At 39.9% G+C, this 22,806-nt stretch overlaps 1 protein-coding gene across 1 annotated transcript in view; it reads right to left on the bottom strand.

Annotated features, from left to right (window-relative positions):
* LYST (lysosomal trafficking regulator) overlaps window positions 1-22,806 on the bottom strand; it is a 310,685-nt gene that overhangs the window by 23,242 nt on the left and 264,637 nt on the right. Inside the window, exons 41-42 of the mRNA XM_089668582.1 lie at window positions 19,871-20,027; window positions 17,626-17,766 (exon numbers count right to left, since the gene is read on the bottom strand). Coding sequence (XP_089524708.1) covers window positions 17,626-17,766; window positions 19,871-20,027 — 298 coding nt within the window. The remainder of the gene's footprint in view (window positions 1-17,625; window positions 17,767-19,870; window positions 20,028-22,806) is intronic.

Raw genomic sequence — 22,806 nt, 5'->3', positions numbered from 1 at the left:
TTTTGTCCAGCTATTTTTTCCATCTACTAGCTTTTTTTTTAGGTCCCTGGAAGCCCCCACGTTCTTCCTTACTTTAGAAAACTAGAAATTTTCTTAAATAATATTCAGCTGATTAACCTTGTTGCTAGTATTTCCACTTTTTACTGAGAAAAAATAAACACACTTGACCTATAAAAGAATACAAATCATGTAATTATATCTACAGAATAATTACACAAATTCTGTACTAAGCGTAGAATATTAAAAAGGATGGTTCCAGAATGCAGAATTCTATGTAATTGCAAAGATCAGGCATACGTATATACCAATTATGTTTGGTAAAGGATAGTGTTTAAGTGAATGATAAAACCAGCTATTAATACCAGAAGGTAGTAGTACATATGAATATAGTAAATTATTATTTAATAGGTCACATAAATTATCAAGAGGAAACAACTACATCAGTCTATTAACTGCAAGTAGACGTATTGTTTGCATACTGTAAGAACGTTCATGATAGCTGTCTGGGTATTCAATAAAGTATTTAGTTATAAGTTGGATTCAATCAGCTCTCTCATGGTCACTAAGACAGGAAATGGGGGAAATTTCCAACAGAGATTCAGGTGACAATTAAAAATAGGAGTTCTAGGTATCTTTTTGCTCTTGTGGCCTCAGATTGTGTGAGTGAGTGTGAGTGTGTGTATTTTATTTATATATATATATATATATATATATATACATATATATATACATATATATATACACACACATACATTCATTTATACATACACACACACACACAGGTTAAACTCAAAAAATTAGAATATCATGCAAAAGTTCATTTATTTCAGTAATGCAACTTAAAAGGTGAAATTAATATATGAGATAGACTCACTACATACAAAGCAAGATAGTTCAAGCCGTGATTTGTCATAATTGTGATGATTATGGCTTACAGCTCATGAAAACCCCAAATCCACAATCTCAGAAAATTAGAATATTACATGCATTCAATAAAACAAGGATTTTTACATAGAACAATATTGGACCTCTGAAAAGTATAAGCATGCATATGTACTCAGTACTTGGTTTGGGCCCCTTTTGCAGCAATTACTGCCTCAATGTGGCATGGCATGGAAGGTATCAGCCTGTGGCACTGCTGAGGTGTTATGGAAGACAAGGATGCTTCAATAACGGCCTTCAGCTCTTCTGCATTGTTCGGTCTCATGTCTCTCATCTTTCTCTTGGCAATGCCCCATAGAGTCTCTATGGGGCTAAGGTCAGGCAAGTTTGCTGGCCAATCAAGCACAGTAATCCCACGGTCATTGAACCAGGTTTTGGTGCTTTTGGCAGTGTGGGCAGGTGCCAAGTCCTGCTAGAAAATGAAGTCAGCATCCTCATAAAGCTCGTCTGCGGAAGGAAGCATGAAGTGCTCCAAAATCTCCTTGTAGACGGCTGCGTTGACCCTGGACTTAATGAAACACAGTGGACCAACACCAGCAGATGACATGGCTCCCCAAATCAACACAGACTGTGGAAACTTCACACTGGACTTCAAGCATCTTGCAGTGTGTGCCTCTCCATTCTTCCTCCATACTCTGGGTCCTTGGTTTCCAAATGAGATGCAAAAGTTGCTCTCATCAGAAAAAACGACTTTGGACCACAGAGCAACAGACCTGGTCTGTTTTTCTTTAGCCCAGGTAAGACGCTTCTGACGTTGTTTGTTGTTCAGGAGCGGCTTGACAAGAGGTATACGACATTTGAAGCCCATGTCCAGGATCCGTCTGTGTGTGGTGGCTCTTGATGAAATGACTCCAGCCTCAGTCCACTCCTTGTGAAAGTCCCCAACACTTTTGAATGGCCTTTTCCTGACAATCCTCTCCAGGCTGTGGTCATCCCTGCTGCTTGTGCACCCTTTTCTTCCACACTTTTCCCTTCCACATAACTTTCTATTAATGTGCTTTGATACAGCACTTTGGGAACATCCAACTTCTTTTGCAATTACCTTTTGAGGCTTTCCCTCCTTATGGAGGGTGTCAATGATGGTTTTCTGCACAACTGTCAGGTCAGCAGTCTTTCCCATGATTGTGATTCCTACTGAACCAGACTGAGAGACCATTTAAAGGCTTAGGAACCCTTTGCAGGTGTTATGGCTTATTTAGCTGATTAGAGTGGGACACTTTGAGCCGAGAATATTGCACCTTTACACAATATTCTAATTTTCTGAGATTGTGGATTTGGGGTTTTCATGAGCTGTAAGCCATAATCATCACAATTATGACAAATCACAGCTTTAACTATCTTGCTTTGCATGTAAGGAGTCTATCTCATATATTAGTTTCACCTTTTAAGTTGCATTACTGAAATAAATGAACTTTTGCACGATATTCTAACTTTTTGAGTTTCACCTGTATATATAATTGCTCATTTTTCAGATGCATATTTTACAGAGTGCGGACATTTCTTCAACAGGTGCACAGGCAGCAAGCCTTTCCCACTCTATTCAACACAAACCCTTTTGTTGTCCTGGTTATATTATAATAGATATATTTTTAAAGTACAGCTATTCACTAATAAACGACTGACAAAAAACACTTTACACAGTGATCAGAAATGTAGTCAAAACAGAAGCCAGTGTTTGGATACCAGAGCAGGTAATCATATGAGCCAGAGTCAGGAAACCAGAAGTCGTGTAGTCAGGAGCCAAAACTCAGGAACAGGAATTGGAAAAGTCAGCCAGAGAGAGTTGTACACAGGAACACAAGCAGGAACACACTGGAGATCATAGACCACGCAAGGGCAAGGAGGAAATGAGCTAAGCTGCTAAAATAGCAAAAAGAGTTGACTGTGAGCTGGACTAATGAGGCAGGTAGTGGTATCCAGGTGAGTCACAGTGGAGACAAGTGGTTGGTAATTAACCAACAGCTGAGCAGCTTCTGAGCACTGAAAGAAAAGAGCCCAGCCCTGACTAACTGTCAGTGAATTAACAAGATACTTGAACAGCACACAAGCTTTTAGTGAATGCTACTATATATCATCGGAAATACAGAAAGATCAGTTAAAAATTGTTATAAATATACTTTTCCTATGCCCTACCCTTCCCAGCTGCTTTTTATGTAACCTATAACCATACCAAGCCTGTATAATGGTATGCCATTCAAGTAAAAAAAAAATCTCCCTTTTTCCTTCTTTGAAAAAAAAAAAAACAATTGGCCTATTGGTCTGTCTAAACCAGTGATAACATTGCTTTATTAACATGGCAGTCTGCATTGACTAGTTAGTACTAGTTAGCATTATTCAATTCAATGTCTTCAAGCCAGGCCTTTTATTTGATGCATTAAAGTTGGCCACAGATGGGTCAAAACTCAGCCAGTTCAGCAGGGACTGGACAAATTTAAATCCATTAAAGGCTGTTCATGCTAGAGAAAAGTTGGCCTAATGACTTGCTTCTCTCAAATTGGAATGTTTGAAATTTCTCTTTCAATCTGTGTTTCAGACAATTGGCTGCAGTGCTGATCAGTGTATTCTGACAGCAGAGGAATCCCACTGTCAGAATACAATAGCACAGTGGGAAGGGCTCCATCAACTTCAAATGTGTGGATGGGGATATCCGTTTTTGTTTTTTTTTGGCTGGCTAAAAAAAGATCCATGGCCAGCTTAAGTTCTGAAAAACGTCCCATTTTATGGACAGCCAACAACTAGAGGCAATATTGCTGCTTTTCTAGTAGTCAGTCCTTGTCTAAGGCCAGGACTGCTACAGTGCTCACTGAAGAAAAGTGCAGACTGAAGGTAGGTAAAGTTAATCAAAACACTATTTACATCTCTCAATGCCCATTGAAGAAGGTATACTTGCAAAGTTGCTTGCTGCTCCTGGAAGTGATAAAGGAGCTATTTTGTTCTATAAAAGAAAGTGCCAGTGCTGGCAATTTATATACATACAATGTAATACAAGGCTTTGTAATGTAATATTTTTGCCAATATATAATTGAAATATGTGCCATCCATGGTTTTCTGTAGATGCTAAAACAAAAACAGGATTTTTAACTTGACATAAAATCCTTTTCTTGAAGTTAATTAAGGGACACAGAGTCAGAAATTCTGGGACATATGGTTTATAATGTCACCTACAAGAGAACTTGACACTGGCAATGAAGAAAAACCTGTTAGCCAATAAAATCCTTCCCACTCCCATCATACTTCAATATCGGGCAAAAACTGTCCAAGGAGTGATCATAAGACAGAGGGGCTGGACATATGCCCCCTACTGATCTTCAAGAACAGGATTTTATGGTAAGTCAGAAACCTGTTTCCCTACTCTTTATCAAGGAATACGGGGTCAAAAGTAATTCTGAGATGTATGGGATGACCAACAGCAATCCAGTTGAGGGGTGGACAACACAACACCCATTAACAAGTCCACAAAGCAACCAAGTGAAACGGGCTGTTTGTGGCTCAAAGAGCTGCCTGAAGGAACTTACAGCCAAAGATTTCATTACCTGAGGCCTGAACATACACTATACCAGTTTGAGACTTAGCTTTGTTTTGCTGAGTACAGCAGGGGTCACAGTTTAATGGATGTTTTTAGTTTAATGCTTGTGAGGTATGGACTTTCCTTTTTTTTCTTTCTTTTTTTTATATGCTGGCCAGCAAAACTTGTTGCTTCATACCTTCCTTATCTTCCCTTAACAAGGTAATTAAGCTGTCCACATTAAAACTATATTTGATTTTTAATATCAGCACTGAAGGGGTTAACCTGTGCTCAGGTGTTGCTAATTATGCAGTGGCAGACAAGATTATTACTTACAATGTATCATTTCCTTGGGTTTGTAAGATATTTATTCTACATGTATGTGTGTGCGCGTGTAAACATACTGTAAATATTGTATATATTAGGGTTGATTTACTAAAACCGGAGTGTGCAAAACTTGGTGTAGCTGTGCATGATAGCCAATCAGCTTCTAAGTTCAGCTTGTTTAATTAAGCTTTGACAAAAAAATAAAAGCCTGGAAGCTGATTGATTTCTATGCAGAGCTGCACCAGAATTTGCACGCTCCAATTTTAGTAAATCAACTCCACTGTGTTGCATTCCAACATCAGTATATGTCTTATGTTGTTTATGTATGTATAAATACTTCTTCCAGGATGTGGGAGGGGGAAGTCATGCCTTGGGCTGCAATGCTGGCTCATGGTGGTTTGCTAGCAAAAACTGGATGTTACTGCATCAGCTTGCACCCATTTAAATAACCCTAAGACACTTGGGTAAAAGGATTCAGTTTCCTCTAGTGACATCTTTGATGAATGTTGCCTAACGAGGCACCAAAAAGACATTTTCCTTGCGGGCAAACTGAATCTTTTCAGTGGACAACTTAATTCCTTACTACTTGAGAGGGTTAAAACTAAGCTGCTCTATAGTAGCAGGTGTAACAGCGTATACCCAGAGATGGACTCGGTTCAACCATTTTGGCTTCAACCTCCATCTTGGCAAAGGGATTAACCATCCTGACAAATATATTTCTCCCCCATTCTTCCCCCCTCCCTTTCTGAGAGTCCCAGCGACATTTGGCCAGTGTGTATGTGTGTCACAGAAAGGTCATAAGAGCTATAAAGCCCCCCAAGGGAGCTGGGGCCTCCCGGTCCATAGAACCTGCAAATTGTAACATTTCGTAAGAGATAAGGCAAGCTTTCCCAGGAGTTGAGATTCCAACCTAATAAACCTAACTCAGCGTATGTGACAGAATCAGATAAACACTTTTCAAATCCATTTTTCCCCTATGTCTCATATCTTGGAATAGGAGAGACTTATATAAAAACCAGACATATTGTCAGATTGGCGAAGAAAACACGAACAATTTGATGGGTCACTTGCCTTGTCTCGAATACACAGGCAAGCAGAAAAGTAGATCTCGTGAACCGTTCAGTATAGAATGACATATTTCATCTCTAATCAATCCTCAGACGTGTCTGCATAATAATCTACTCGCGGGTGTCACTTGTGCATAGGGAAAGTTATGAGCCCAAATATGAACTACACGAGATTTTGGCTCTAGTTTAGGTCGACACCCAGACCTCCATGCCTACACAGGGTATTGGTCCTTGACGTCAGAGACACCCCCTGCTGGGGGACTACAAAATAGGCTGTCAGGCCTAAGAGTGGGAGTTGAAGACATCTCCCATTTTAACATCAATACCACCTGGGGAGACCCATGCCCTTTCGCTCTGAAACTTGGATCTGCTAACCCAGGACTTTGGCAAGTACCTTAACCCATTCACCTCTCTCTGATATCTCTTTGCTGTGCTGTTGGTCTCTGTATGTTTATATATATATATCTTAGTTACCTCTTTTCTGTAAATATTTTTATTGCAGCCGTTTGACCTTTTAGTAATAAATCTTTCCTTCTGAAAGTGTTGAACTGTTTCTATAGTGCTTTATTGCAATTTACGAATTCCTGCCTCTAAAGAGAACACTACTGTGTTTGTTTAACCCTCTGTATAACCGTGTTATACAGACGATTACCTCAACCATTATAGTGTTATAACTGATATCGCCGAGTTTCCTTTTTCTCTGTACAAAAAGGAGGTGGTGGCAGTGTGAAGGGTTAATTGCGTAATTAACCTGACTTAGTAACAAATGCTCAGGCTGCCGGTACATCGATTGTGGTCCAATTAGCTGGAAAATCATTGTGCAGGGTACAGCTGGGTGTGGCATTGTTACACACGTGACATCGCGGTTTTAGCTAGGCTAGTCCTGCGGTCACGAGTTTGGTGAGAAGGGCTGAGGTCTGATGCCGCGATCGTGACAGCAGCCATTTCTTTGAAATTGGCAAGAAGTCAGGCAGACTTCTGGCAAGGTCCCTGAGAGAGCCAGCTATACACACTTTTCTCTTCACAAAGCCATTAACTAACTAAACCAGTGGAAATTGCAGCCTGTTTCAAAGAGTTCTACTCTGCACTCTATAATTTAGCTGATCCCTAGCATTCACCAGCCCTGAAACTAGGGGTGCTTGGGTACAACACTATCTCACCAAATCCAGACTGCTGTAACTAACAAAAGCTGAGAGTAAAACTCAACCTTCCCCTTTCAGAGGAAGAATTCGCTAAGGCTCTTAAGCCTATGCCCTCAGGTAAGGCTCCGGGCCACTCTATTACAAGACATTTATACAACCCCTTGCTCCCTGGTTCATAAAACATTTAAAGCGTTATTAAACCTAGACTATAGAAAACTCATTACATGCTATATACAGTAGCATACTCACAAAGCCACTAAAGCATTCAATTTATGTAGAGTGAAATATATGTGGTTGATCCTGGCTTCAGTTGTCCCTCCCATCTTCTGTCCCCATTGCAGGCTGAGATTGTGTGGACCAGCTGGTGTTCTCTACTAAGCATGCTCATATTTCAGGTCCCTTCTAGGCTCTTTATTTCCTCTTTTTTATCTGTGCAGCCCACATGACTATAGAGTCACACATGTGGACGTATACACAGTGGTAAGTGAACCCCCCCTCCATGTTCTCCATGTCCTCCTATTGCTAAACACTATAGGGGTGGGATATTAAATGCGGACTGATTACATTCACTGAGAAACTCACAAAATGCTTAGCTTTAATATAAATCAAATGTAATTGGCAAAATCTGTGAAGTAAAAAAAAACACTTGAATGAAGATACTGTCTGAACAAAATGAAAGCTAGTGTCAATCATCTCTGTCTCCACCTACACCATGTTAATGCACACAAAATACACACTTGATTTATAGGGAGCTATAATACAGTTTTTTGATATTTATAATTTAATTGAAATTACTCTTCTCTAACGTCTTTTAGTCATGTGACTGGCACAGCACCAATGTGCAGACAGACTCACACTGTAGTAATAGAAACTTCTCCCAAAGATCTTTCCCTGCAGATGCCAAAGAACAGGGAAAAATAAAGTAACCACACAACAGCGCTGCAGGAATAAGACACTTAGAGGATTTAAAAGAAAAAAAAATACAGTGGCATGATATATATGATTTATGTGAATGAATTATGGCAATGAGCACTTCCCTGTTTAGTATAGTTTTTATTCTACACTCCAGGGACACGCCCTTCACAAGGATTTTATGTGAGTGCACATATCTGTGGTCCCAAAACTCAACAAAGATCTTTCACAATGACCAAGCTACAGGCTCATTTTGCTACTCAATACCAACCTCAAACTTTTTACCAAAATACTCTTTCTATGGCTTCAGCTGTAATCGTCCCGTATTATTATTTTGATTAAGTGGGCTTTAAGCCTGGTAATAAGAAGTGGTATAATAGCAGAAGATCACTTAGTCTTAGCCATTACTGCTCTACCTTCTCTGCTCTATTTCTTCTGCTGTTCACAGAAGCAAAGCATTTGATAGGGTCAACTGGAGATTCCTGACACTCACAGTAGAACACAATGGAATAGGCAAAATTTTGCTATGCTGAATTGATGTCCTATAATCTCAACCCACTGCCTGTGTGAAAGTAAATGGGACCCTTTCCTCTTCAAACTCTTGAATTACAAAATTAATCTAACCAAATCTGAAGCATTAAATGTTAACCTTCCAAAAGCTAGATTACAAGCGGTCCAGGGAAACTTTCCAATTCAAAGGGCTGGGGGGGGGGGGGAGCTGAAATATCTAGGTGTCTGACACTGTCCCTCTAATACTTTGAAAGAAAATTTTCCCCTTTTACTAGTGACCCACCGCAGGAGCCTTCAAAAATGGCAACACCTTTCACATTCCTTGTTTGGAAGGAATTGCATTCTAAAAATGAATGTGTTGAATTATCTACATATGTTGATAAGTGATTGTAACTTATAATGGACTTACATATGTCTTTATGGTCTGACATATACGTGGCTTTCTTTTGCACTTTAAATGTGTTAAAACTTAGTAAAACAAGATAAAAAAACTTAAAATGAATGTGTTACCCCATTAGTTGCCCCTGCTACAAACCCTTCCAATTTCTATTCCAAATCCTTCTTATACTCAAGAGCTCCTAAACGTATGTGGGCAGACTGCACCCCCAGAATACATTGGGAAACTCTTAGCTACTCTAAATTACATGGAGATGTGGGCTGTCCAGACCCACTTCGCTATTACCAAGCAATTTACTTAGCTGGGTGGCTTTGGAGCAAGCAGCATCCCTTTCCTGGCTCCCAGAACCCCTCCCCCTCCATCTCTTAGAAATAATCCATTGACTGGCACCACCTGGAGAGTCATGCGCCATTTGAAACAGGTAACCTTTCACACTTTACCCAATACCCCTATGGTGCCAGTCATGGGTAACCATGCCTTTCCTCCTGGATGTCAAGACCCCAGATTTCACCCTTTCCTGTCTTTTAACATCTTTCAGCTGATAGACTTTAAAGAAGGGGGCACTTGAAAAATCACCCCCTTTATCCAAATCGTAATGGACTAACCCCCCCCCCCCCCCCCCGTCAAGCTGACACGCATTCCAGCTCAGACATTTTCGTTTGGCCCTGCAACCCAGGGGTGAGACTCCTCCACCACTTTCAACCCTTGAAAGATCCTGCAGGGATTCAACTCTGATGAGACATGGGCTTTCAATTGCTTACGCTGCACTGACATCTCTTCTTGAGAACTGCATGCTCTCCTACTTGACTGCATTGGAGAGAGATCTAGGCCAGCAATTTTCCCACTAGCAACTAAATTAGATCTTATTCTTTGCTCATAAATCCTCAGTTTCATCCAGACTTCAAGAGGCAAGATACAAACTAGGCAGGGACCCTGCTAAATTAAATATAATTCTCACAGAGGTATCCCTCATCTGTTGGTGTGGCTGCAATAAGAGGCTATTAAATATATTCTGGATATACCTGGGGACCGGTCCTTTCTGGTCCCGAGTTTGTACCCTGATACACGATCTCACTGAGCAAAATTTGATTGATGACCGAGCATTTTGCAGTTAGGTACTTCTTCAAAGCGGAAATGCAAACAATCCTTAACTACCCACCTCCAAAATGCCGCAAAGTCTTGTACCTCCTCCAATTGGAAGCCACCACTAACATCATCCATTAACCAATGGATAAATGCAGTAAATGAGTTCCAGAGTATGGAGGACCTCATCTTGTCATTGCGCCACCAGAAAGAGAGCTTCCGTAAGATGTAATTCTATTGGCTTCAATTTCAGAATCATCTTAATGGAAGACCTCCCACAGGTAGCAGGATAGGAGCTCCATTTCCCCTTTTCCCCCTCCTCCTCTTTCCTACCCCCCCACATTTTTTATTTTCCCCCTCTTATTTTTTGTGCCATTGCAATATTAAAAATTACAATTTAGTGGGGCATTTTGTTTGTCCACCCCCTGGAGACCTAGAATAGTCTGTCATCTTCCAGAGCCATCCTCCATACTGAAATTTGTATTATGGCTTAAGTTCTGACTACTAGTCTCAAATCTCTTATGTCTTGTAGCGGTGTCTGTTCAATGTTGTGCTCTGCTGTATATATGCAAATGTTGTTTGATTGTTCTGAAGCCTACCAAAAATACAAAGAATTACAACAAAAAAGGCGCTTTTTTTCAAAAAGCATTCTTTTGAACTGCTGTTCAGCAGATTAACATTTAGAGTCTTCCACATATGTACAGAGAGGAGACTTCTGGATATGAAATATACTATAGCCACAAGCAAAGCAACACATTAGTTCAGTGCAACAGGCATGAGATCTAATGGTTGCAAAATCAAAGGATCAATTAAGACTGTGGGTTATGAGCCTGGGACTTAGTGTCTCACAACAGTGTTTCCAGAAAGAAAACAAACAGCACAGAAGTGATATCAAATTTTACTCCAAATTTCCCAAGATTAGTAGTCAGAGGCATGGTGCCTTAATATCATACTGCAGATATATAGCTACAGTGGGTATAGAAAAGAATCACCCCCCTTTAAAATAATCACATTTTGTTGCTTTGCAGCCTGAAATGAAGACCGACACCGTTTTTTTTTTATCCAGCTGCATTTACTCGGAGCAACTTGTAACATCCAAGTGAAAAATATAACACCAACATGTCAGAGTTTTTTTCTTTTTTTTTTTAATTCAAAACAGAATCACTGAGTTGGAAAAAGGATCACCCCTTTGTGTTAGTATTTTGCTGAACCACCTTGTGCTTTAAATTACAGCCTTTAGTTTGTTGGGATATGTCTCTACTAACTTTGCACATCTAGACATTGCAATATTTGCCTACTCCTCTTTGCAGAACTGCTCATGTTCAGTTAAATTTGATGGTGACCATTTGTAGACTGCAGTATTCAAGTTATTCCACAGATTGACAATGAGGTTTAAGTCTGGGCTCTGACTAGGCCATTCAAGGACATTCACCTTTTTCTCCTTCAACCACTGTTTGATCATTTTTGCTGTGGGCTTTGTGTCATTTGCATGTTGGAAGATAAACCTCCTTCCCATTGACAACTTTCTGGTAGACGGCAGGAGATTTTCCTCAAGAATTGGATAGTATTTTGTCCCATCCATTTTTCCTTCTATCCTGACAAGTGCTCCAGTCTCTGCTGCAGATTAACACCCCCATAAGAGGATATTACCACCTCCATGCTTTGATGTACAAATGGTGTAATTTTCATCTGATACCTTTTTCCATGTGGCCTCAGAATCTTCAAGGTGCATTTTGGCAAAGCTCAGTCATGACCGCATGAGGCCTTTCTGGAGGAGCAACATTTTTCTTGCAGTCCTCCCATACTGGCCACATGTGTGGAGAGTTTGTGATATTGTTTTCACATGCACACAATGACCACTCTTTGTCATAAATTCCTGCAGCTGCTTCAGAGTTGCTGTAAGCCTCTTGGTAACGCCTCTGACCAGTTTCTTCCTGGCTCTTTCATTCAGTTTTGGAGCAATATCCTGATCCAGGGAGAGTCTGTGCTGTACCAAATACCTTCCTCTTAATAATAGACTTCACCGGGTTTCTAGACATTGATAGAGCCTTTTACGTTTTTTGTATCCATTTCCTGACTTGTACCTGTCCACAACTTTATCCCAGAGATCTTTTGACAGAGTTTGCTGCAGCACTACCAGGGATTTAAATGCTCCAAGAAAGCTCTTTTAATGCTGAGCTAATCAAAATGACCACAGCTGAAAGTCACATAGCTTTGTGTGCCATTAAGGTCATGATTAGCTACACTTGACTGAGTTTAAAAGTCATTTTTAGGAGGAGGGTGATCCTTTTTCCAACTCAGTAATTCTGAATTTTTTTGTTTTATTTTTTTTCTGACATGTTGGTGGTATATCTTTCAGTTGGATGTTATAAGTTGCACTGGGTAAAAACAGATGGATGAAACCAAAACTGTGTGTCTTCATTTCAGGCTGTAGTTCTTGATAAGGCAGACTACCTTACACAAGTATATAACATTCTAGAGGACAAGGATACCTATACCATACTGGATAAGAACCCTCTAGCACAATATAAAAAGATTCTAAAGGGGATCATAAAAAGAGGCTTTGATAATGGCATCATGAACAAAAAAGAAAAAGATTACCTTTGTCCAGTTGCCCCTAAACTACCTATCCTCTACTGCTTACCCAAAGTTCATAAGGACCCCATTAACCCTCCTGGTAGGCCCATAGTAAGCAGCATTGGTTCCCTTAGTTCGCGGAACCTCCAGCCTCTGGTGTGTACCCCCACTCTCCTTAAGGATACCAAACAAGTATTGACTTAAAAGAGAAAACTCCACACTCCGACATATCTGGTCACAGTGGACGTGCGGCTTTATATAGTAATATAAAACATGCAGATGGAATGGCTGTGGCTGAATTTTATCTTAATACAGCCACAGATATTACAACGCCACAGAGAAGTTTCATTCTGGAACTCCTCAATTTTACTACAAGTCATAACTACTTCTGGTTTTGCGACAAATACTATTTGCAGACCACAGGCGTAGCAATGGGTGCCAAATTTGCCCCGAGTTTAGCCAACCTCTTTATGTCTAGATGGGAGGAGGACCTTATCTACTCTAGGGATTGGCCAGACCTCATTTTTTACCGGCGTTATATTGACTATATACTTTTACTTTGGCAGGGGGATGAATTTTCTCTTAACTTCTTCACTACCCTCAATTTTAATGATTTAAATATTAAACTTACCTATCAATATGACTATAGTGAAATTAACTTTTTAACAATCATCCTTTTTAACAATGGCACTGGGATTTTTACTAAAACCTTTTTTAAGACTACAGATAAAAATAGTTATATCCCTATGGATAGTTGCCACCATCCAAGTTGGCTGAGTAATATCCCAAAGGGACAATTCCTCCGCTTGCGTAGAAACTATGACATGGAGGATTTTGCTTCACAAGCCAATATACTTAAGAATAGATTCTTGGAAAAAGGATATAACCCAGCTATTTTAGAAAAAGAAATTACAGAAGTTGGCTGCTTGAACAGAGAGGATCTCTTTACCCCCAAAGATACCTCCAAACCAAATAAGTTTTGTCCTTTTATTATGAACGTCTCTGTGCAGTATAAGGAGGTTGCGAAAATCATCAAAAAGAATTGGGCTATTCTCAAGAATGACCCTGTACTAGGTAATGCCCTATCGGACTACCCAGAGATCACATACCGAAAAGCAGCTTCGTTAAGGCACACTCTAGCCCCAAATGTAGTCAATCCCCCCAAACAATTATCTTTTGGTTTTGGTCTTAGAGGTTTCTACCCATGGAATAGATGCATGCTATGTCTTCATAATGGGGTTCATAAAAAACCCACAAGTTCTTTTTGCTCCAATGTAACAGGGAAGACGTATGATATACGGTCACTTGTTACTTGCAACAGCACACATGTGGTCTACCTTTTGGAATGCTCTTGCTGTAAAGAGTACGTTGGGAGAACAATGAGAAGACTCAGACAGATTGAGGGAACATTTATATAATATTAAAAGAGGATACAAAGAACATTCCCTCTCTAAACATTTCCGTGATTTCCATAATAGGAATCCATCCTGTTCAAAATTCGTGGGTATTGATATCACTAAGCAACACTGGAGAAGAATGCACAAACGCAGAACTGTATCCATGATGTGGAACAAGTGAATGCAGTTGAAAAATCCACTTTGTTTCCAAGGCTTGAATGTCGATCTTGATATTAATTGTTTGATCGACACAAGCTAATATTATTATTGACATATGTGTATACTTTTTCTTTCCATCCACATTTTGTCCCTTGTTTAATCTCCCTCGTTTTAACTGGTCATATATATATTTTTTAGTATTTTAGAATTTTTTATATATAGTATACCTTATATAATATTTTTACAGTTGCAAGAAAAAGTATGTGAACCCCTTGGGATTACGTGGAGTTTTGCATCAATTGGGCATAAAATGTGCTCTGAACGTCATCTAAGTCACAACAATAGAAGAACACAGTCTGCTGAACATAATACTACACAAACATTAGATGTTGCCATGGTTTAATTGCACATAACATGTAAACATTCACAGTGCAGGGAGGAAAAAGTATGTGAGGCCCTAGCTTAATGACTTCTCCCAGAGCTAATTGGAGCCAAGAGTGAGCCAACTTTGACTCCAGTCAGTGTGAGGATATTGGATGTGTTGCTGACAGCTGTCCTGCCCTTAAAAAACACACACCTGTTTTGGGTTTGCTGGTTTCAAGAAACACTGTCTAAAGTGAACCATGCCTTGCAGAAAAGAGCTCTCAGAAGACCTACGATCAAGAATTGTTGACTTGCATGAAGCTGGAAAGGGTTACAAAAGTATCTGCAAAAGCCTTGATGTTCATGTGTCCACGGTAAGACAGACTTTCTACAAATGGAGAACGTTTAGCACTGTTGCTACTCTCCCTAGGCATGGTCGTCCTGTAAAAATGACTGCAAGAGCACAGCGCAGAATGCTGCATGAGGTAAAGAAGAATCCCAGAGTGTCAGCTAAAGACCTACAGAAATCTCTGGCACATGCTAACATTTTTGTTGACACATCTACAATAAGGAAAACATTAAACAAGAATGGAGTACATGGGAGGACACCACGGAGGAAGCCATTGCTGTCCAAAAAGAATATTGCAGCACGTTTGAAGTTTGCAAAAGAGCACCTGGATGTTCCACAGCACTACTGGCAAAATATACTGTGGACAGATGAAACCAAGATTGAGTTATTTGGAAGAACACACAACACTATGTTTGGAGAAAAAAAGGCACAGCACACCAACATCAAAACCTCATCCCCACTGTAAAACGTGGCGGAGGGAGCATCATGGTTTGGGGCTGCTTTGCTGCCTCAGGTCCTGGACGGATTGTTGTCATTGATGGGAAAATGAATTCCAGAGTTTATCAAGACATTTTGCAGGAAAACGTACGACCATCTGTCCGCCAACTGAAGCTCCGCAGAGGATGGGTGATGCAACAGGACAATGACCCAAAGCATACAAGTAATTCAACAAAACAATGGCTGCAACAGCACAGAATACGCCTTCTGGAGTGGCCCAGTCAGAGTCCTGACCTCAACCCGATTGAAATGCTGTGGCATGACCTTAAGAGAGCGATTCACACCAGACATCCCAAGAATATTGCTACACTGAAACAGTTTTGTGAAGAGGAGTGGTCCAAAATTACTCCAGATCGTTGTGCAGGTCTGATCTGCAACTACAGGAAACGTTTGGTTGAGGTTATTGCTGCAAAAGGAGAGTCAACCAGTTATTAAGTCCAAAGGTTCACATACTTTTTCCTCCCTGCACTGTAAATGTTTACATGTTATGTGCAATTAAACCATGGCAACATTTAATGTTTGTGTAGTATTATGTTCAGCAGACTGTGTTCTTCTATTGTTGTGACTTAGATGACGTTCAGAGCACATTTTATACCCAATTCATGCAAAACTCCACGTAATCCCAAGGGGTTCACATACTTTTTCTTGCAACTGTATATTATATAATACATTATATATTACTATCCCAGTGCATTAATTTTTCATCTTTTTATCATCTTTTGTTACTTTTTTAGTATCATGTGTATCCCTGCATTCTTGTAATTTTGGGGTCCTTTTTAATTTTATCTTCATTTTAGTTTATCATTTTTTTACCTTTACATTTTGAGATCTTAATTTCATTTTATGGTCATATTTGGATCCCCCTTTTTTTATTATACTTGATTGTTTTTAATATATATATATGTATTTGCACATCTGGCTTGTTTTTTATCATTTGTGATTTAATTATATTTATGTGTATGTTATTTTATTTAATTAATGTCACATCACGTTTCAATTATTGATTAGGATATCTGTTATTGTAATATGCAAAGGAACAACGCAATTTAAAATCACACATATTATCTGGGATCTGTAGTACGAAGGATTGTACAATTGGTCATTTACTCTGACCATTTATTATTGGGTCTCGTTATTTTATGATAACTTAGACAGGACCTCAAAAAAATGGCCCTGCCACTTCCGGTACGTCTTAGTCCGGGCGTACATTTAAGCTTGTCCTTGTGTCGCTGGGATAGGTTAATAGACTTGTCCCACATTAGCATTTCTTAATTGCCACAATACTATTTAATTACCCCAAATCACCTATTAGGTGCTTTAAGTTAAACATTCCAGTGGATCTTATATAGGTCCGTTCTTCCCCTTGCTGCATAATGACTATCGCCACTAATATAGCCGTTCTCGGATGCACTGTGCATGCGCGGCTACACCAATATGGCGTTTAATGAGCGAACCATGCATGCGTGCGGCAACATATATAAGTAGACTTCAGGCTTTGGCATGCTCCCTTCGAAAACATGCACAAGCACGAAACACGTTAGAGAGGAGCCAAGCCAGTGACGTTACGCCGCACAGGCCACGAGGACGGCCGGTGGCCATCATGTTTCTGTTTTCACTGCCAGATGTGCGTGCACTATGTTTTTACACAATTCATGCGAATTAAATAAAAAATTACTGCACTATTAGGCACTCTTTCACTGGCTTGTTTATTGATGAGCTTTTTAAGGTGGATTCCTGATTTTCCTATTGCCTAATACTGGTCCATTTACACCGGATGGGATTTACCCTGGAAACCTGGAGAGTAGCAGCCGGATGATCAACTGATGTGCAGATGTGTGCCAGATGATCCCCTGGGTTACCTTTAGGATACAGGTGACCAGGAGTGGTGTAATTTACTCAAATGCGCTTATAATTGTGCTTTCTGGTTAGTGTAAGATATACTCATTTTTCCATCCAATGGAGTCACAGAATTCACCCATTTATATGTATTGGACGTTTTTACCTATTTATGCAGATCTGTGTCACTATTGCACTTTATGTGTCATATCCAGACACTACTTTCACGAATATCCCTAGCGCTCCACGGCGCACGTTTTTTCATATTTTATCATTGTTTTATTCATCATTTGACTAGCGCTGCATTTCATGATTATTTATGCAAAGCAACATGTGATTATTTTAAAGGGAAGCGATTCTTTTCTATATCCACTGTATGATGCTGGAGTACCAAAAGAGTACCAAAGGCTGCTCATATACCAAGAAGTGCATTGTTGTTTTCAGGAGGAATTTTAGATAAAATATACAATAACTAAGCAAATCTTCACTTTTTTCAGTTCGGTTCCACTTTAAATCTTATGCCAACCTAAAGCAATATTTCATTTGTAAAAAATAACTTACCTTCTCTATTCACCAAAAATTCAGGCAAATAGAAAAATTCCGGAATAAGCTCTTTGACATCAGTCATTGATTCATAGGAAGACAAACGCCATGTTGTATTCATAGAATGAAATGTTCTGTCAGGGATATCAAAACTTTGATCTGTAAGAAAACGAACACATTTATTTATAAACTACAATAACTAAGGAACATTAACATTTGATAAAATATGGAGGAGTGGACACTGCTCAAAACCGATCCCTGGAGTCAGACAATGGTGGAGTGTTGTAGATTACCTCAACCACAGCTCCAGCCATGCCCTCTGATGCTTTTAGCTCTGCCCATCGGGGCTTGGTCACAGAGGCATAGGAAACAGACAGCCAGAGAACTAAAAGTAGCATCATCGGCTGGGAAGACAGGTGTGTTTGCGGGAGGTACAGAAAAAACATTAAAGAAGAAATACTAAAGAGACATATTATAACATGGGCATAGAGAAAGATATGTAAAGTGAGAGAATGAAAAAATAAAAAATACTAAAAGAAATAAACCAATCAGGGGAACATATGTGAAAAAGGAGAGAAAACGATAAACAAGAAAAATAAACAGGAAGGAAAATCAAAAAAGAGAAGACAGAAAAAATGTCTTTATTCTTTTTTTTTAATTTTTATTCATTACATATTTCTACACATTTTCTCATACATTTTCTTTTTATCATTTTGCTTTATTTTTCTTTTTTATATCTAATGTTTTATTCCTTCTGCATTTCGTTTTCTAACGTTACATATCTTTCTCTATGCCCATATTATAATATGTCTCCTTCTATGTCTCTTTAATATGTGTTCTTTAATCAATGTGACAAACTCCTGCGCTCCTACCTAAAAACTAATACCTACCAACAAAGGTAAAGCTGCTACATACAGTCATATACCGATAGACAAAAAATATAAATGAAACACAAATGATGCAGCGCTACTACCATAAAAATTCTTCACACATAAATGAATAAGTGAAACAGTGCAAAATTAGTGACACAAATACACAATATTAAATAGTGTCAAAAAACTCATAAATAATCACATGTGACAGGTGTCAATACGAGGTCCTAAAAGGACCAAATAACATAAATGGTGCCCCAAGTAATCCAATGGGATCCAATAGTGCTCCAAATCAAACAAGTATGTCACAACAGGACTCAATGTGCTAAAAAAACTCCCACCGGAACTAAAAATCAGTTCCCACCATACAACACAAAACACACGTGCATCCCAATAAACGCATAAACTAAGAACTGATCATGCAAACAAATATGAATAAATATATAAAGTGCCGTGAGGTGTAAAACATCTGACAATATACAAAAAACCATATATAAAGTCCACAGCAATTCTTGAAGAAGGAAAAAAAAAAAAAAGTGCTGATAAATGTGCAGAGATATCCAAAAATGGCTTAATTGCCCGCTCACCTCCCTCTTGCGACCCGCACAGGGTCAAAAGGCCTTCAGGATCACTAACACATGGACCCTTAATAGTAGGTAATCCTCCACAGCTCTCCACACTGACCTCCCCTCATGTACAGATTCCAGCACAGGCTCACAGGGCAGCAGATCTCCTCTTCAGGCACATAAGGTGGCTGCAGCCACTTGATCCCTCAGAAAATAGAAGTGAATGCTTGCATAGTGTAAAACTATTTATTCACCAAAGTATCACATATCGAATATGCTCACATTTAAAATCATCTTGTACATCACATGTAAATCAAACCTCAGATCAGATGTACTTGCATGGGTGTCCAATGTAAATATAGAAGGCATCCGACCGGAAGTGCGTCACCGCCAACGCGTATCGTCACTCTTAACATGTGACTTCATCAGGGCCCTTCACCAAGCCCGAAGGGGATGAGGCCATCTACAACATGCCACCATTGTCTGACTTTGGGGATCGGTTTTGAGCGGCGTCTGCTCCTCCATATACCACATTAGTTTCTGGATTAACTTGGGATGCTGCTCCTCCCTCTGCCGGTGGGGTGGCTTTCACCTGCATCCAGCCTCGAGCGGCACCACAAATCTCCCATACGGTTTACAAATAATACAATATTCAAAATCCAAAGATTAATAAAATGTCCCCCCAAAAAATCTAATTGTTTAATATCACACATAGTTCAAGAGAAGCTGCTTTACACACATCACTAAACATTTCCATCTATAGATTTCACCCTAAAAAAAAACAAAAACAAAAATAAAGACAATAATGTTATTGTTTAATCAGACCTTGATATGCCAGGAACATTTTGGTGAAAGGAGGCATTCGGACCATGAAATGCAGTATGGTGCCACTGTTTGAATAATGTGATCCATAATGATATGGCTGCACTGGAGGCATTGGATCATCTTCTTTATCTCCTTTACAGTATTCATCTTCCAAATACTAAAATTAAGATGAAACATCTAGTCAAAAATAGCAGTGATATTAACTTCAAATAACAGTTAGTTTATCAAACTGAAACAGCCTTTAATATACAAAGTCAAGAGTCATGAGGGTCTATGGTCACAGCACACACGTTCATTTTATAACATCAGCATTTTAAGGTCTCATTCATGCAAGTGGCAGGGGTTAAAGCAGGCAGTTGAGCCATGCTTTTACTACCCACCCAAACAAAGCAACACCGCAATGCAAGGCTGTACCCATGCTGTGACTGCAATGCTTTGCTTAAGTGGCAAAGTGAATGAGCCATGATGCAACCCGGCATGGGGGTTCAGCATTTTGAGGGTTATAGCAAGAGGTGAGAAGGTGAAGAGGACACCACATGGATTACATAAATGTGAAAAGTGTGTAATGAGTGCTGGCTGGAGATGGAGATTTGTAAATGATGAGGGGGGCACACTATAGAGGAATGTTGTAGGGAGAGGCTCTATAGGGATCTCTATCTAATAGGGAAAGTTGTGACTGGCTGATAGGGTGCAGTTGTACCTGATTGGCAAAGGGGGATATGTGATTGATTTTTTTTGAGGGGGGCAGGGGTGGAAACCCCAAACTGCAAATGTAAATGAGCCCTTACTGTCCTGAGTCCCCTAAAAAGCTGTTTCCACACTGATGTGTTGTGGTCTACCAGCTCCGCAGGTGCAGCACAGTGCACCTGCAGCTTTCCCACTCTTTGTAATACACTTCTATTATATCTTGGGGATGTGGTGCACTTTCTGAATGCACACCAAAACTCATGCATTTAGGAGCTTTGGTGTGCTTTCAGAAAGCGCACCAAACCCACAGGATATAATAGACGTGCGCTTCCCTGGTTTGAGGTCATGGGCCACATCACAGGGCTACGAGGGAAACATGTGGCCTGGGGGTCACAGGTTGAGCACCCCTGCCTTACAGTCATGGAGTAGATACCATCAGTCACTAACCCAGAATGAGCAAGTCGTCAAAGACTTCAGTGGCTTTAAAAATACTTAACAAAATAGCTAGGCAACTACAACTTTCAAAACAAGGTTAGCAGCAGCAATCAATTTAACCTAGAAAAGGTTTACTCTAAGCTGTCCAACTTGGTCAAGAATCTGTTTGCCCTGCCACTAAGTTTGTTATATTAGATTGACAACACTCTAATTGGCATGAAGCATAACTGGTTCACAATGATGGCCCTACCTCTTTCAATGTACATCCTCCTAAGATGAATATTATAGATAAGGGATATAAAGGCAGATTTAATTACATACATAAGTACCAAAAATCATAGGATTTTTTACTTACCAGTAAAATCTTTTTCGTAAGTACAGTATGGAACACAGAATGTTAGTCAAAGCAATGGGTTATATGCAGCTACCTCTAGGTGATTAGACACTGGCTAAAACGAAAGCTGTAGGGACATCTCCTATACAAACCCTTACACTCACAACAAACCTCAGCTTTGAGGCGAGAGAAGGGATTTGTGTCCTACACTGCACTCCAAGAAATGGATTTTACTGGGAAGTCAAAAATCCTATCTTCTGAATTGTACAGCACACGCTAACTTGGTCATTACCATGGAATGTCCAAAAGCAGGCAAAAATGAGGGGTGTCCCATACAGCAAACAAAGTCAACAGGCACAATTAACAAACTGGTCAAGAAGAGCTCTTGAAGAACACCGAGAACAACTTGCAGCACCTCATGGCCAAAACTGGCATCAGAGGAGACATGAAAATCCATTTGTTAAAACCTAAACATGTGAAAAGAATGATAGAAGCCTTGCAAATCTGAAGAACGGATGCCTGATGCTGAGATGGCTATGAAGCACTAACTGATCTGGTGGAGTGTGCCTTAGCATGTAAGAAACCCTATCCTTTAGATTATGGACTTGAATGAAGCTGGAAGCCCCCTGTTGGAATCTTCTGTAAGGACAAAGAAGGAATTTGATTACTGAAAGGAGGTTGTAGCAATATGGTGGACTCCCACATCGTGTAATAAGTCAGGCAGTAGAGAGAAATTTCCTTGGAAAGTTTCAGACCAGGACATAAGGAGGGGAGGACAATGTTCTGGTTGAGGCAAAAGGAGAAAATAACCCTTGGGGAAAATGAGGATTTAAGGCTCAGGACAACCTTATTCCTGTATAACACTATAAAAGGCTTGTTATGGGACAAGGCCACTAAGTAGGAGACCCTCCGCACCAAGGTAATGGCATTAAAAAAAGCAGAATGAGGTCAGACAAGGGAATAAACCTAATGTGTACAAAGGGTGACCTATGAAAGCAGAAAGAACCTTAAATTCCAAAGGGGTTACAGAGGAATGTACAGAGAGAGAAATGTGTGCAACACCCTGTGCAAAGGCCTTAACCAAAGAATGACATGTCAACGCTCTTTGAAACAAGGCAGCCAAAGCTGAGATTTGCCCTTTGATGGTACTCAAGGTCACATGCTGGTCCAGACCAGACCAGAAAAGGGACAGAATGCATCCTAGCCTCACACCATGCAAAGTAGACATTCCAGGTTTAATGGCAGACTTTGTAAGAAGTCGACTTCAAGAGCCATGCTATTAAAGCGAGCAACCAAGAAGAAGGAATATGGACCAGCCCTTCTGATAGAAGATCCGATATGGAAGGGTCTAAGGAGAGTTCGCCAGTGTCTGAGTACCATGTCCTCTGGTTCAGTTCAGTGTAATCACTGGAATGTCCTCCATCTGGATCCTGTGGAGCAGACAAGGGAGAAGCTGCAGGAGGAAAGGAGAAGATCATGT

This window comes from Staurois parvus, unplaced genomic scaffold, assembly GCF_062004578.1.
Source record: "Staurois parvus isolate SC_StPar_1 unplaced genomic scaffold, SC_StPar_1.0 ptg000059l, whole genome shotgun sequence".
Taxonomy (NCBI): Eukaryota; Metazoa; Chordata; class Amphibia; order Anura; family Ranidae; genus Staurois; species Staurois parvus.
This window is presented reverse-complemented; position numbering and strand designations above follow the sequence as displayed.